The 17542-nt window shown below is 35.0% G+C and overlaps 1 protein-coding gene across 10 annotated transcripts in view; it reads left to right on the forward strand.

Moving 5' to 3' along the window:
• The window catches only part of FER (FER tyrosine kinase), a 367832-nt gene that overhangs the window by 136058 nt on the left and 214232 nt on the right, over nucleotides 1-17542 (forward strand). For all 10 annotated transcript variants that reach the window (XR_004318629.1, XM_032476468.1, XM_032476472.1 and 7 more), the window contains one exon: nucleotides 15574-15666. Coding sequence is in view for 9 of the 10 variants with exons in the window: in XM_032476468.1 (XP_032332359.1) it covers nucleotides 15574-15666 (93 nt within the window). In the remaining variant the exon portion in view is untranslated. The remainder of the gene's footprint in view (nucleotides 1-15573; nucleotides 15667-17542) is intronic.

Here is a 17542-nt window from a genome sequence, read left to right on the forward strand (position 1 = left end):
TTCTATTTTGCTTTGTTTTTTTTAAATCTCTCTTCAACATGCATTTTAAAATAACAAGTTCTTGTTAATCTTATACACCTATAATATCTAATTAACATTGCTTTTTGTTAAAGTTACGGGAATTTGAGGATAAACTCTTTAATCAATGTTATTTCTAGCAGATTTGAATCTTTAAAAATACAGTTATTTTTAAACTTAATTTTTCAAATGTCTTTACCAGACAGATATTCATTTGCTTGAATACTTTGCTGGTTGAATTCCTTCGTTAAGCATACATTGGCTGATACAGTTTTTCTATACTTTTAACTTGTTCACTCTTGTGTAAAAGCTTTAAAATAATGAGAAGCATGTATAATGTACTAGCCAGTATCTAATTTATGTATCTTGGTTTTTCTTTAAAATCTTTTTCAGTTTTATGATATTTTTGTAATTTACGTAAATGGACTTCTGAAGAATAATTTTACAAGTAAACATGAGTAAATGATAGGTCAAATATCTATATACATTAAATTGTAAAGACCCAGTTAAAATACCTTGTTCCCATACAGAGATTATTACTATCTGTAATAGCTTTGAAACTTTCTATCTCAGCAGACATTTAGAAAATATTACTTCAATAAAAATGTTTAGAGACAATTTCTCATGTTAACTTTGCAAACTAATTATTATAATTTATCTTTATAATAATATAGTTATTAGCTTATGTCAATGCATTAAGATACCATCATGTAAGTTTTAACTGGAGCCTGAGATAGAATAACTTATTTTATGTGGAAAAGTAAATATGAACTTTCTTAAGTTAGAAAAAGAACTTAGGTACATTAAAGTTCATATTAGGAATTTGGACAAGCTAGGGGTAGGAAAGAAACTTAAAACATCTGCTTGAATTAAAACTTATCCAAAGAGAGATGGGAAATTGAAGATGACCAAGGAAGAGAATTTAAAAGAGTTATAGATAACTAAGCTAGGTTTGGTATAGAGTCAGCCCTGTTTATCCACTTTCTAAGTTTTTTATGGACTCATTTCTCTTTGTCACATGGCTAAATATCATGGTGCTAAATGAAGATTATCCCATAAGGGTCCATAGAAGGATATCAGTGAACTTGAGAATATCTGTATGCTATTGCTGGACCACGTTTGAATGCTTGTAGAGTGTATTAACCATGCCTCTATTTGCTTCAGTCATTTACTATATTTCATTTTCCTCATCTGTAAAAAGGAGAAAAATAATAGTACCTACCTAGTAAAGTAGTTGCAAGGATTACATGAATTAATATATGTAAAGCTCTTTTAAAAAGTTTGTTACATAGTATTAGCTTTGATTATATTTATTTTCTTCCTCACCACCACCATCATTATTATTATTACAGTAATGAGTCTATTTAAAACTTTTCTTGATTTGTTTATAATTATGCTTTCAAAGAATCTAAATTTAAAAAAAATATTCATATAAAAGTCAAACATTTATCCTGCCTTTCCTGTATGAACTGTGTTATCAAATAATTACCAATTTACCAAATAAGTGATGAGAGAAAGCATCTTTTGATAGAAATATTCCAACTAATAATCGGGAAGTAAATGATCAAATTTAGAGCGGTATCACCATTTTATAATACCCCATGAATTAGTGAATATAGACCTTGAGCATCAGTAACAGCTAACATCACAACGTTGTCTCCTGATATATGCCACTATGATCTCCCTAAAGGTATTGAATCTAAGTCTGACCTAGCCTCTGATCCCAGCTGCCGCTTTGCATAAAAGAGGACAGAGGACGTGTTGGACTGCCCCATGTGTATGAAATCTTCCATATCCATGCTGTTCAAAACTCTGAGTCAGAGGCTGGGTTTTTGAACAGCTACATTGTAAGGAAAATGTAAGGATGGAGAAGGAATTTATAGATTAAAAGATGCTTAGAAATACATTAAATAAATTTTTTATAATGTTCAAGACTAGAATTATATTGTCTAGGGTTGCACACTAAAAACTAAAAATAAGACTAAAAATAATGCAAGTATGTGATTTATTTTGGAGGGAATGATGGTGGTTACTTTGGAGGGAAGGATACAGGTGCTTGTAATTGGGACATGTCATCTGGAAGCCTTCTGCAGTATTTGGCAAAGTTCTATGACTCGAACAGGGTGGTGATTACAGGGATATTTACCTTAAACTATGTATTTCTTGTGTTTGATTTTTTATATCAGTTTTTAATGATGAATAATTAAGATAATTTAAATATCCTAATTAAAATATTTGGAAATTGTCCTGTGCTCTATCCACCAAATCTAACTCATAGAGTAAAATTGATTTAGAAAATGTGTTCATGGATTCACCAAACTTTATGTATATGTGTGAGTATGTGTTGTGTGTATGTATATATGTTATTCTGTGTGTGTGTGTTTATGTACTCTATGACAGGCATTGCTCTGGTTATCTATTGCAATGTAACAGGTCACTGCAAAATTTAATGGCTTATATAATGAATTATTCCATTTGATTATGAAACTCCATTTGGGAAGAGATCAGTGCAGAAGGCTTATCTTTGTTCCATGTGTCATAACTTCGAACAGTTGGACTAGAGGCCTTAGAATCCGCTTCCTAAGTGGATAACTCATGATTTGCAGTTTGGGTGCTGCTCGCTGCAAGCTCAACTGAGCTCTGTGTATCTCCTTATGGGTCTGTCTGTGGGTCACTTGAGGTTTGTTACAGCTTGTGGTGGCTAGGTTCAAGAGTGTGTATTCCAGAAGAACCAGAAGGAAGCTGGTTTTATGACCCAGCCTCAGAAGGCATGTAGTGTCATTTTCATCATAATCACATACCTGCCCAAATTCAAGGAGAACATGCCCACTTCTCAATAAAAAAAGAATCGAAGTCTTCATGGCAGGAAGAGCCCGTGCGATGGAGATATTGTTGAGGCCATTTTTCAAAGTGCTGTATGCCACACATATTATCCCAGCTTTGTATACAAAGCAGAATGATATAAAGTCCTTGCCCTCAAGGAGCTCACAGTTGAGTGAGAGGCAAGTTAACAGATAATTATAACCAGAGTGTGGTGATGAGTTCCATGAGAGTGAAGGCTGGATACTGTCAGTGCATAAGAAGGGTGCTCTACATTTAGAGTGTCAAATCTCAGGGTAGAAGTGTGCTTTGGATCTGAAGAAGGTATAAGAGGTGGGTAAGCCAAAAAAAAATTGGAATGATATTTCAGGAAAAGGAAGAAGCATCATATATAACTTAGGTAAGAGAAAATATGATACGTTCTAAATCTTCAGTATTTATAAATGAATGTATTACAGGCGTGAAAAGTCAAGTGGTGAGAGATGGGATTGAATAAGTATGTAGGAGCTATAGTATGGAAAAACCTTTGTGTATGCATTGGGATTTTATTGTGAACTGAGTGGGGAAGCTGTTTAAGATGGTAAGCAGCAGAGTGAAATGATCTGGTTTACCTTTATACAAAGACCACTCTGAACAATCCAGGGCAGTGATGCTGGTGCCTGAGCTAACATCACATCAGGGGGCACTGGAAGAAGGGGGATGATTTTAGAGATAGTTTATAGATACAGACTTTAGAATGTAGTGACTGACTGGCTACAGATATGAGGGAGAACGAGTACCAAGACAGACCTCCAGATCTCTGCCTCAGGAATTCTGTAGTTGTTGGTGCTAGTCACAGAAGATAAGGCTCATAGGAAAAGAAGTAGCTTGGACTGAGGGAAGGATGAGGAGTTCTAGTTAGAGGTCCAGCCTTGAGATGTAGCTGTTGGGAATCATCAGCATGCAGATGGTAATTGAAGTGATGGAGATAAACGTATTTGATTAGGGAAAGAGAAGTGAGGGCCAAGGATAGTAGTGTTGGGTGACCGGCATTTAAGGGGCAGGCAAAGGTTAGAAGATGTTGTAAGGAAGAATGAGGTAGAACAACCAGACAGAGAGAAGAAAAACCAACAGACAGTGATGTTACTGAAGCCTAGGGAAAAGAGGGTAAGAGTCAACAGGAAAACATTCCTGGCAAAGTCAAATAAAGTACCTAATGTTTTTGGCAACATCAAGGTTATATTGGGGGACAAATTAAAATTTCAGTGACATGAGAAGCAAGTAGATAACAAGGAATAAACAGAAGTGTTTATATAGTTGATTTTTTTCTTTTTTTCTCTTTTTTTGGGGGATAATTAGGCTTATTTATTTATTTTTAGAGGAGGTACTAGGGATTGAACTCAGGACCTTGTATATGCTAAACATGTGCTCTACCACTTGAGCTATACCCTCCCCCTGATTTTTTTTATTTTCTATCAGCACTTTCAAGTAGCTAAGTTTTGGAGGGAAGGAAAAGTTAGGGTAATGATCTGTGGAAAATAAAGTATATTTTAGTTAGACCACTATACCATTGTTGAGATTGATCATTGTGAGTGTCATTGGGCTTTCACCCATTGACAGAACACTTCCTAATTACCTGCTTTCTTGTATAATTTTCCTTGGTTAACTTATCTGCTTTAATTTTAGATGAAACAAAGAAAGGCTAGGGTACTTTTGATAATGCTTTCATAGTGCATCTGGTGGGGTTTTTTTGTTTGCTTTTGTTTTATTTTCTTAATGAGAGGAAAATTCCAGACTCCTTTTTTAAAATTAAAAAATGGTGAGATAATCTTTTTTCTTTATCTTTTTTCAGGATTGTTGTTTAATTAACATTCATCCTCTGTTGAATTATTGTTTCTCTTGGTATTATTTCAAATGAAAATATCATGTGTCTGTCAATCAGTTCTACAGATATTATACTACAGTTTGAGTAGTACTGATAAAAGATCATTCTTTTACTTGGAATAAAGTATAGTTATGCAAAGGTATTCTGATTAGAAATAATACAAACTAATCGTATAATTTCAGTGACTTATGTGGCCAAGGGAATCACTGATATTTTTGCCTTATATTGAAGATTAAAAAAGTAATACCTGAGTTCTTTCATCTTCACATCCGTTAGAGATAAAGTTCTTTATGCCCTTTGAATTTTAAATGTGAATTGTGAGCTTATCATGAATTAAGGGGCTTTAAAATGCTTTCTGAGGAGTGAATTTTTACTTCTGAGAAACTGTGAATATGACTAAAAGGTGTTTCAAGGCTGTGGAAAAATGTTTGCAGTGTCGAAAACCATGAAAGTATATATTAGAATCAAATGCCCTACACCTATATAGTGTTATTCTAATTCTCTTGGTTATGTTAAAAAAAAAAATCTGCTGAGCTTGCTCTGTGCCATTGAGCAGAGCAGCTCGTGTTAAATAGACCTTGATTGGCTCTTAACAACTTCCTCTTTTCCTCACCCATCCTAAGAAGTCGTGAATCCATCTGATTATTACAAGACATTACAAATATTTGTATCAGCCTTCCTCCTTTTTAATAGGAAAACTTTTCTTCTCTATAAACATTTCTGAATCTCAGATAAAGCACATTGCAGCAGCTCCTACCTTAGGAAGTTAATGCTTAACAGGGAGGAAGTATTTGCATTGTGGATCTTGAAAAGGAGTGCTAGCCTGACTAAGGAATGAAGACAGTGAAGAACAATCATGTCCTTTAAAAACTGTGCTTTCTAAGGTATGTGGGTCATGCGAACTTAGGGGAATTTAATCAAGACATTTGACATTCCCAATGGCCATTATTTTAATAAAATACAGCCTCTATATTTTCAGGGCCTCTACTTCCAAGCCAGCAAATCATTTTTTAACTCTAGTTGTTTCTTGAGATAGAAAGTATATAATCAGAGCCAAAAAGAATGTTGTAGGCTGGGAAAACTCATCAGGAATAAACATTTAACCACCATTCATAACCTTTCAGATACTTTTACTAGAATCTTCATGAAGTTTTGCGCTGACTAAGATAACTACAGGAAACCTTCCTGGAAAGACCTTATTTGGGGGGTTCAGTCAGCTCTGTAATAAGAGCTATAGAGATTTGCCTCAAGCTGATGGATGAAAAAAATACAATTAGTGTTTCTAGACTACGCTTTCTTTGTTATTATCTTTTCTTTGAGTGTTTGCAGTAGATGTGGATTAAGGTATTTTCTGTAAGGACAGAGATGGACAAGGCTAGCTATAAATCCAACAGGAACAGAGGGATTTAGGGGGTGTTCTGATTCTCATATCTCTAAACCTTTCTCCAATGTAACAATTTTGCTTAATAAAAAATATAATTTTAGAGGATAATGGTCATTTTATTCTACCTTTAATAATTTTATGAAACTGTTGATAAGGTTATTTGGTGATTAATTTTCAGATGAGGAATTGTGGTTTGGATGATGACACTTAATCAGAGTTCTTCCTGATTATAAGTCTGATGTTTAGAGTTACCCGTTGTCTGTTCCAGGACAGTAGTTTTGTATGCTCTTCATCTGTTATTGATTCTACTCTGCTTAGTGCCTATTGAAGAAATAGTTAATGAATTTCTGAAAATACCAGTATTTCCAGTGGGTGCTTTATTAACTTAAATAGACTAGAGCCTGTTATGTGGGAATAGACACTTGGTCATGAGAGTGCTATCCGACATAGTGAACTCTTTCGGTAATTTGCAGGGTAGGGGCAGGAATAAAGAGCAAGCAGTAGGTGGAGCAGGGTGTGTGGTGAAGGGAGAGGTTCATTCCTTCCTCTCTTCATTCCTCCCTCCCTCCTTTTCTCCATCCTTTTTCTCTTACAACCTCTCCTACTTTTTTTTCCCTATGGGAACAACTTAAGTAAATATAAAAGCTGATGGGACAGTACATCAAAGTTAGGTCTATTAGATTTTTTAAGGCATAAGGTTCTTGGGAGGGCAGAAAGGGGTGAGGTACTAGTAGAGTGCTCATCCTTGGATGGGAGAGAGAAAGCTCTGTGTTTCCAGTAATGGGAAGAGAAGGAATGGATGTGTAGGTTTGAAAAGGCAAAATGAAGAGGTTGCCGCCTTGTAGTTTGTTTCAAAAGAAGCTGGAGGGAGTAGAACAGGTGGTTTTTATATGTAAGAAAAGTGAGAAAGGTTTGAAATGGTTGACAGTGGCAGTGGGAGGGTTAAGAAGTGAGTTGGCTGGAGAAATGTAGTCTTGTGAGATATTTAGGGCCCATTTGAAGTAATAATGATGTGATTCTCTCCAGCAGTGCTGAGTTGCTGAGTACAAGCTGAGAGAGATCAGAAAGTTAGAGCATCCAGGGTTGGGGTTTGCTACATGGGTATTCAACTGAGAGAAAGGATTGCAAGGGAGTTTAGACTGTTGGCAAGTGTGTCATTGAAATGATGTATCATGGCATCTCAGTTAGAAAAAAGAGAAGAAAAGAAAAGGTGATTGATTGGGAGAAATTAGCCTTACTAAGCCTAACTCAAAGCCTTAAAATTTCAGTAAGATTGAAAAATGGTTATAGTGGAACTGATTGAAAGCAAATTGATAGTGGGGCAGATGAGTGTGGCCCCAGAAACAGAGGAGCTGGAATTAGTTAATTTGGAGCTGTTGTATGTGATGATAATGTCCAAGAAAAAACCATGACTGAAAAAGTGGAGGAAAATGTTTTCCCTTCTACCCCTTCATAATGAAAGCTTTGTAACAGGTTTTCCTGAAGTGAATTTTGCAGAATAATATTTCCTCTAAAAGTAGAGTACATGTACTAATGCAGTATTGAGGCTCTGAGACATAGCGTATTTAAGAAATCCATTTAAATTTGTTTAACTGGGTAGTTCTAAAATCTGTGGGATTATTGAACCTTTTGTAGTATAACGTTTTCACCAGCATGTTAAGCAGTTATTTTGTGTGTCCATGTGCTAAAACTGTTAAATTAATGGGAATTAGTAAGAGTAATTATCTCAACATAATGTGTTTATTTTACAAAGAATTTTTACATTTATCTGCATGTATTTCAGTCTTAAAATATTTGTTTTCCTATTGAAAGTAAATATGTGTCCAAAACATTAAAAATGTTAGTGTATTATTTTGTTAGGGACAATTGTGATATTTGTAATCATTTATTAGAACTCTTGAAATTACTACTGGATATTCTAGGAACACCCTAGTGTGTCCATTCTATGTAATAGTCAACCAAGGCAGATTAGTTAAAGCATAAAAAGAGGATTTATCCACTCATGTAACTGGATATATGAGAAATTCAAACCATGTCATCAAGAATTTGTCTGTCTTCATTCCTTAGTTCTACCTTTTATTGTATTGACTTCATTCTCAGGCAGATGGTACCATCAATCCCACAGTGTGGCAGTTTCTCTTAGAGGGCCTGAGGGTGACACAAATGCTTAGGACCTGGTTGACTTCTGTCTAAAACAGATTGCCCAGTTGGATGTTGTTTGCTGATAATAGAAGTGCTATATTATAAGCGCCACATTCCTTTCTTTAAAATTCACTATTTTCTGTTCTTTTATTAAGTCTTAGACTTTTCTTTTAGGTTATGCAGTTTTTGATTCCATTCTAATAAGTAAAATCTTGACTGAGGCCTTGAAACTTCAAATGTTCTCAATTACTAGTTCCAGTAACAAAAGGAGCTCTGAACAGATAAGAGCTATATACATGTTCAGTATGAGAATATCAAAACAGTAAAAACCGTTCAGGAAATTTCTTAGATAAAGTTGGAAACTTACAGAAATGAAATATGTGAATAATAAGTCTTTATATTGTCCTTGTGAGGTCCTCTGCAGCAAATGTAAAACCAGTAATCTTCATCCCCCTACCCCATCAAAGCAATCAACAAAATCAAACAAACAAAACAAGATAACAAGAAGCAAAACCTTTGAGAAGTCCACACTTTAGCACTTTAAATAATCTTCTGAGGAATACAGGCTTTAACTCAAAAGGCCTTTTGTGGTAATTGACTAATTTAGGAAATGGTAGTTAAATTCAAGTCTATACCTTTGATAAATTAATGGCCTTTTTCTTTGTCATACCAAAGACCCTTAAATTGTGTCTTTATATTTTCTTGGTTTGTGGATAAAGGTAAATAAAATGATGACTAGTAGATTACTTGTCTTAATTAAGTACATAAGAATTCTGCATCCTGTTTGGGTATGGAAAGTTGCCAGACCATCATTCTTACCTCATAACCAAAATAAGGAGGATAAGCTACAAAATAATGTTAAAAAAATACTCACCAGAGATTTGAGCACTGAAAGAAATCTAAATGAACCAAAATCCAGGAATGACAAGCCTTTCATGGGGAAAAAAAAAAAGACCTACCACTACATGCATCCTTGGTGGAACTTTATGATAAGAGGAATCGTCCATGAAAGTGGGTAAGAAGAAATCAACTCAACAAGCTTTTAACACTCTTGTAATAACAGTGTGTAGGCTGATGTGACATATTAGAATCTGGAGGAGCCCTACCCACAGAGTGAGACAGCTAACACTGACTGGTATTTGCTCAGGGGGCTTCACTGAATGGAGCAGGGGATCAGAGAAGGAGACTTGGGAAAGAATATTCCAAATGAAGCCCTCCCCACGCCACCACAAGGTGGTGCAGTGTTGTTGTGGAGGGTGGTACTTGAGGTTTGGGCAGGAAGACTGAGCAGTCCAGATTTTCACAATCTGAGACATGGAGGTCAAGAAAGTAAAGTGAGCATTTATTAAGGGATAGATACTTTGCTCTCAAGGAGACAGCAGGCAGGCTCAGGTGAGCAACTACCTGAGTTTCTGTGTAACCCTGTGGTTACATAGGGTATAAAAATCAATGGGCAGAATATTCACTGGGGAGGGAGGGATTTGGATTCATATTCCCTGATTTTCATCACAGCTCCACCTTCCCAAGGAGGAGGGGATTTTTGTCCTTATTTAGTCTAGGTCAGAAGTGTCATGGTGTTGGTGCCTGATGGGTACTTCTAATCAGCAAGGCTAATTTTATTGTAATGAGGGCATAATGAAGAAAATTCAAACACTGGAGATTTCTGCCTTTCCCTACCTTTCTTTGCCTACCTCCAGGACACTTGTCACCCCAGAATGTGTGATTTCTTATCAGTTTGGAGGTTCCTGATTTTCTGTGTCTGCCCAAGGACCTCCATTGTTCACAAGAAGTGTGGTTTGCTGCCATTTGGCCCTGTGCCCCCCTTTCTCTGCTCACATCTAGCTGTCTGCCTGCTGTAACAGATACATGCCCCATAGAGTTGAAAACAGATACTGAAGTACCATGTATCTGAATATCCATAGCAGCACTGTTCACATTACTCAAAAGATGGAAACAGCCCAGATGTCCTTGTCGATATTGGTAAAACTCAAGTAATAATAGCTACTATTTATTACCGTTCGTTATGGTAAGGGAGAAAGGGAGGAAGAAAGAAGGGAAAATGGGAGGCAGAGAGGGGAGAGAGAGGAGAGACAAGGAAGCTGCTGTGAGAAAGACCCATGCAGCCCACACAGGTAGTGATCAAAGGTTTGTTTTAACTTGATCAAAACAATGTGCTAACTAGAGTAATGAGCCTGGGAGTTTGTGAGGGTGTGGCGGAATTTGGTAAAGTGCCTTGGTTTCTAGACGTAGGGATCGCTAATGAAATAATACTTTCATTCTCGTTTTCATGTATTTTTTGTTTTATAATTTATTAGTTTAATCAAAGAAGATAAATGGACTGCCGTAGTATGATGTCCCTTAATTGTTTTAAAAGTGCAGTCTCAGTTAAGATGAGTCTTGATAATTTAACTCATACTAGTGTAATTTTTCAAAAAACTGAAATGCACAGTTGGTTTACTGAGCAAGCTTTATCAGTACTTAAATTGTGGAGTTAGTGAGGTGCCAAAGGAAACTGGTTGGTGTGCATCTTGCACTACTGGATAATTTATAAAAAGAATTATACTACATTTTTGCTCATACATTTGAGAAAAGCACCATGGGACATGAATTATATTTAGATATTGAACAGGAAGGGAGCTGATTAAGCCTCCTGCTTGGGACTTGTTTCCCTAGAGAAATCATTTAAGAGATATAGAGCCAAAAAAAGCAAGAAGAATGATAGGACATTTTACATCCTAGGTTTTGTTGAACTCTATTCTGTTACACTGTAAATTTCTTTAGCCTTGTGATTTTAAGACAAATTCTTAATCATTTAAATGTTTCTCTTGCATACTTCGTTTCCAGTTTCATTATTTCAGAATATAATTCTTGACCTAGCAACGGGGCTGTCTTTCTTTTAATAAATATTCTTAATATGCAAGCATCAAAGAAAAAAGACAGCATGACAAACTAGGTTACTAGGCAGTGAATACTTGTAAAATGATTTGTCTTCAGTCAGAACCTGATTGCTAAAATAAATCATTTAGAAACTGTTTTAATACTTAAATTCTGTATCCTGATGCGATTAGAAACTGTGTATCCTTCATTCTCTCCAGCAAATCAACATCTGCAAAAGACTAAGTTATTTGTTTATTTATAAATGTATTCCTTTGATGAGGGACATACTGATATTTGCAATATTTCTTTTTCATTGTGGAGTCATCAACAGTATAGAACTTTTTTCAGGAAACAATCTTCTCTAGGGTTATAATTTTCCTGTAGTTATTTCTCACAAAATCCCTCCAAGTTTCATGGTTGCTTTGCATAAGTAGTCCCAAAGATATTTGGCACTCAGCCTGGAGTTTGAGCATGCATATTATCTTTTTCTTGAATAATATTACCTCCTGATTTGAATAAGTATCTGACTGTTCCTACAGGGCCAAATAATCACTTTCATTGTTCCTTCTAAGAATGTTATTAAATTGAGTTTATTTACAGGAATCTGTGAGAAATAATATATGGTTATTTTTTCCATGAGCTATTATAACAGAGTGTTCTGGTGTTACCTTTCACCGCACATAGTTCACTGTTCCCTTTGAGGGGCAAGTTCTGAGCGCATCCTCAGGCAGAATGTTACTAACGTTCCCAGCCTAGTGCAATGGAACTCTTCTCAGGGAGTTTCCTCAACGATCAGTGCAGTGCAAATGACTGGGGAGTTGAACACCGGTCACAGAATTGTTGAGATGAAGATTTTAATCTAGTCCAGTGTACTCTTGTTTACTGATAGGGAAACTGAGAGCCAGAGTAGTTAAGTGATTTACTCAGATTTATACCCTTTATCCGTTCTGACATCAAGAACCTTATTCTTTCTACCTTAGTGCCTCCTTTAGAAGTCTTGCTTTGAGAACTGTTATGTGCCTTTTGGTTAAAATCATTAATTTGTAATTTACTGTAGCATCTAGACAGACTGTCATTTGGAAGAGCTGTTAATTTTTGTCAGTCACTTCAGTCAGCAAAATTTCAATACTTACCTTTTGTATCTCTGCGTGTGCTTTAGTGGACAGCGGAGGGAGGTAACTTGAGAGCCTCTTTTAATGCAATTTGAGAGTTTTAGTAAAGATTAATTTAATAACTTGATAGGTATGGTTTTACTTGAACCGTAATTTAGGAATTATTTTTTACAAGAATTTTTTTTTTAGTTGATCATAGATAGACTTTTAATTATTATGAAAATTCCTTAGTTATCTTATATGTCTATAGAGGGAGAGATTGAGAGCCCCTGCTTCATTTAATTTTAAAGTTATGAGAAACTGCCCTTCAAGGAGATGTGAAACTGCATCTAGAACTTTTCTTTCAAAATAGGTTTACAGCTGTACTTTCAGCATTTTTATGAATGTTATTATTCATAGTATTACTTTGTAACATCATGTATTATTTTATAACATTGCCTCTTATTTACCCGCCTCACTGGCCCGCACCTACCTCTACTGTCCTTTGGCCAAAACGCATCTCTGTTTATCTGGAAAAGGCTCTTTACCTTGTCACTACTTGAGGTGGATAAAATGAATATATCACCTCCAGCCTTGACAGGCTTACAGGAAAAGTTAGGCACTGTGTTTGTGGTAATTGGATGGAAGCTTTTTCATTTTAATTTTAATTTTTTAAGTAGCCATTTAATTCTTTGATACAAAAATCAGCCTATCAGTGAATTCAGCGTAGTCTGATGTGTTGTTAGGTAGACCACAATTTAAAGCTGATGTGTAAAACTGATACGTAAAGACTAGAGCTTTAGCGAGTGAATCCCATGTTTTATTTGTGGAAATCTGGGCATCGAGTGAGCTGACACTGATTAAAATGTTTTATAAACCCTATTGATTATTCCTGTATGAAACTTAAGGTCTACTTATTGCTTCTGATAATACATTTTTTGTATCAGCCTATTTAAAGAGTACCTTTAAATGAAAGAGTGCTTTCGTTAATCATATATCCCTTTGAGCACACAATATATTATGCTTTGTAACAATATTGAAGGAAGCAATTTTTGACGTCTTCTTTACCCCACACCTGGAACTATCCATTAGTCTTCTCTAATAATAACATCTTAAGAAAATGTTTTCTTTTTTAGTATTATTAAAGGGTTTGGGGAGAAATTGTTCTCTTTCGTTTTGTAGGGTTTGAGGCCTAAGATACAGCTTAAGGAGAGGTTGTTTTTTTTTTTTTTTTTACCATCTCAGGGGATATTATTAAATAATATGCAAATAAAATGGTTTCTAATACTTGAGACTCTTCCCTTAATTTTCTGCTTTTCTGCCTAACCTCCCATGCAATTTTCTGTTCTGTTCTTATAGTGCGTGGGGACTATACTCTCTGTAATATTTTGAGAGCACTGACTCAGAGGAGAAGCCTGAATTTACAGTAGAGGTGCCTGCAGCTTTCTTGTGAAACTTTGCCAGATCGGCAAGGTTGGCACTTTCATCTTACCTTCCTGTCAGTAGTGGCTACAGACTTCGCAGTGTGTGTGCTTTACACCGTTGTGGCCCACTCTTCATAAATCTAATTACAAAACAACTGCTGTGTGTGCCTTCCTGCCCGCTCTTCTATTCTCCATATCCTGGCTATACTTTTTTAAAATCAGTTTTTACCTTCCCGAATGTTTTTATTCCTGGAGAGTTCTCAAGCACCAGAAATAGATTAAAAAGAAAAAACACCCAGTTGAAGATGGACATGCTCTAATGAAAGGTCACCGTATTCCTTCAGTAATTCAAGACTTTCTTTTAGCACTTCTTGTGGCTCAATTACAGTGATTTTTGCTAAAAAGTAAAACTGAATCTGTAGCTAGGACTAAGGCTGTGGAGTGTGTGCTCACATTCCTAAGGTGATGATCAATTGTACTACAGTAAAGATTCATTTTTTAAAAGTCAATTTTATTAAATATGTACATGCTTTTAACGTGTTAATTTTTAACTACTTATGGTAATTTACTTCTGAGTTCCCTTTGAGGAAGGTTTGTATTATTTTTTCCATTTTATAGTGATCAAATTGAGTTCTAGCTTGTGATTTACATAGGTCATAAGCAAGTTAATGATTTAAGTGATGATGATGTTAAAAAAGAAGTTGAGATGATCTGTTCTGTTTCAGGGTTATCCTAAGACTATTTTCAATCATTAATAGGTATATGTTTGTGGAGTAATGCGAACTAATAGTGCCACAACTATTAGAATGAAAGCAAATAAAGTGAGAAGAGGCAAGTAGAGAGACAAAAGTTACATTTCAGAAACTATGGTGTTTATCAGGCAGCATGTAACCAAAAATGTCTTCGTTTACACAGACATATGCTAGGTATTGGACACAAAGGAAACAAAAGATAATATTTGTAGCCTACTCTAGTTATTTGCTGCTGACAAGTAAAATTGAGCATCACTACTGAAGGAAGACAAATGGAAATTCAGTACTTGGCAGTAGGGTATCTTGTTCTTTGTCTGCTGCTAACAGTTGATATGTAGTCATTATTGGAAAATTAGTCAATGCTTCCATTATAAATCCTCACACACGCTTTGCCATTATTCTCCTTCTTTCCTCCTGGTTCTCATGTTTGTTTTTCTCCTTTCTCTTCTTTCCTACCCTCTTATATGCTCCATTCACTTGTGTTTGTAAAATGGATTTAAGGCTTTGAAATTTTGAGGAAAAATTTCCTTCAGTTGTGGTATGTGATCAGAATTACGCATCCAACAGCAAACAGCAACCTGGATTACTTTCCTTAGTGATAGTTCTACAACTACTTCCTTCTTCTCCTTTCTCCTCTTCTCTTGTTGTCAACGAACAGCGTGGTCGTCATCGTCATCATCATCATATGAATCTTTGGGAAACTTTCTGGCCTCTTAAGTGGAATTCATTGTTTAAAAATGTGTTCCATCTAATTCTCCTCCTGTTTGTTTCCAATTTGTTTTTTCCTTGAAAATCCCTCACAACTACAGTACTATCTGAAATCTTTTATGTTAGAATGTTTCCTTCTAGCTTGTGTCTTTTTCTCCCCTGCATGCTAATAGCACTTGGTTTTCTGTGTGTTTCCTTTGCATTTCTTGTTTTCTCTCATCTCATGAATTCCTATTTCTTTCTTACTGCTCTCCCCACTCCTCCTCACTTCCCCCTTAATGAAGACATTTATTGAGGGGTCAGGAAGGTAAAATGCTGTAGAGTTTATATGCATTTGGTTATTTGTCATCTTTAATGATAGGGAGTTTACATTTTATTTAGTTGGAAGGCATAATGGATGGATGTAAGCTGTGGATAAGTACCTAAATACCTATAAGTGTGTATGTGTTGGATAGTTTACTATTGCTGAAGGCTTCTTTCTTAATCTCTCCAGGAAAGAAAGGAGAGGCTATCCAAATTTGAGTCTATTCGCCATTCAATTGCTGGAATGATTAGGTCTCCAAAATCTTCACTGGGCACTTCAACAGTAAGTAGGATGAACTCTGTGCTACTGAAAATCTTCATTGTCTAGCTTCTTTCTGATATACCAGTGAATATCATATGTAAATTTGTTCTTACAAATGGAAAGGTGGGTACAGCATTTAACTTTTTGTATGTGTATGAAGCTTTGCATATATGTATATAATAAAACCCCATATAACACTGATGTAGGAAGGAAGAAATATATGTGTAGATTTTTTGTACTACATGTTAATAATTACAGGAAGCATTTTATGTACTTTGGGGCCTTATTAGAAGAAAAATATAAACACATTCTTTTACAGTGAAACATTTTTATAACAGGGATTATTGTATATGTATTTTTAAATGTATCACTGTATATGTGTGTTCATATTTTTAAGAACCTTTTAATTAGAATTTAAGTCTGCTTGGAATTTGGGCTTGGCATATCAGAGTAATGCATAAATTACTAATTATTCCTAGTAACAGCAGCTATAGCCAAGCAAGATAAAAAAATTCTTATCCCATTTATATAGTAAAATCATAAAGTGTTTTTCTTACTTCATTATCTATAAAAGTAAATTATAAAACTTTTTATTCTTGCCATGCCTCATTCACAAAAGAGCTTTATAATCGTATCTTAATGATGGTTGAACAACAGTATTCAATACAAACTAATTATACTCTATTTCCACCATCTTGTCAAGTTTCTAAAGAGTGATATCTTAATGTTTGTTCTTATTCTTCAAAAGTTTAGCTAAGACAATGTACCCTACTCTTATTTAGAAAAAAATAGTATTTTCCTAACCAGATGAGTTAAATGTCCATTCAAATTTTGGATTCATTTGCTATAATTTCTTTTTAATATGTAACACATTCCCATATTTATTCTACTCAGGCAACAATCTTTTATACACAATAAAGGCAAAGCATCAGGTATTTTAATTAACAAAAAAAGAAGAAAATTGTATTTTTATATAAAAGAGATTTTCAACTTATATTTTAGCCTTTGATGCTCCCACTGTCACTTCCAACATACAAAAGTATTCTGTGGGAGTAGGGAGGGAGCCCTGAAATAATGCAGATGATCTCATGTGGCATTAAAAAGCAAATGAAAATAAAAATAATTATGGGCAAGAGTTACATCATAAGTAAATCTCTTTCAAATCTTATCTCCTATTCTTGTTTTCTTAAATTCATGATTTACAGCTTTGCAAATAAATAATAGTTCATAGGACTTGGTTTATTATGATTTGACATTCAAACTAAAGTGTAGGAGAGTAGATTAAGAATTTATAAGAAGTTCCAGAAACTCTGTGAGGCCAGTTTTTTGATAACTTTTATTAGGAGAAAAAGAAAATCAGGTCTTAAAATATTAAAACACAGTTTTTTTGGTGGGGGAGGTAGGTATAGCTGAGTGGTAGAGCACGTGCTTAGCATGCACGAGGTCCTGAGTTCAATCCCCAGTACCTCCATTTAAAAAATAAGTAAGTAAGTAAGTAAATAAATAGATAAGTAAATAATTAAATAAACCCAATTCCGCCCCAAAATAAACAGCTTATACAACTCAACATCAAAAAACAAACAAACAAACAAATAAACAAAAAACAGAAAGAAAAAAAAAACCAAGAAAGTTTTTTTAAAAAAAGAAAAACATAGTTCTAGAAAAGAAATGTTCAGATACCCCAGTGAGCCCTTTGTAAAGTTATTTAACATTAAAATAAGTCAGTGAAACACAGGGGCATAGTTAAGTTGTTATTAACTCACCTTTATTTCACTGAGGTCAGAGGTCTTTGTGCTGGCAACTAATAGCTGTATATTGGTGGCTAGTTCATGAAGGGTGTGTCCCACAGTTTTTCTTTCTGTGTGCTGTGAAAGAGCAAGCTTAACTTGAATAAAAT

The sequence above is a fragment of the Camelus ferus genome, chromosome 3 (genome assembly GCF_009834535.1).
Source record: "Camelus ferus isolate YT-003-E chromosome 3, BCGSAC_Cfer_1.0, whole genome shotgun sequence".
NCBI classification, from domain to species: Eukaryota; Metazoa; Chordata; class Mammalia; order Artiodactyla; family Camelidae; genus Camelus; species Camelus ferus.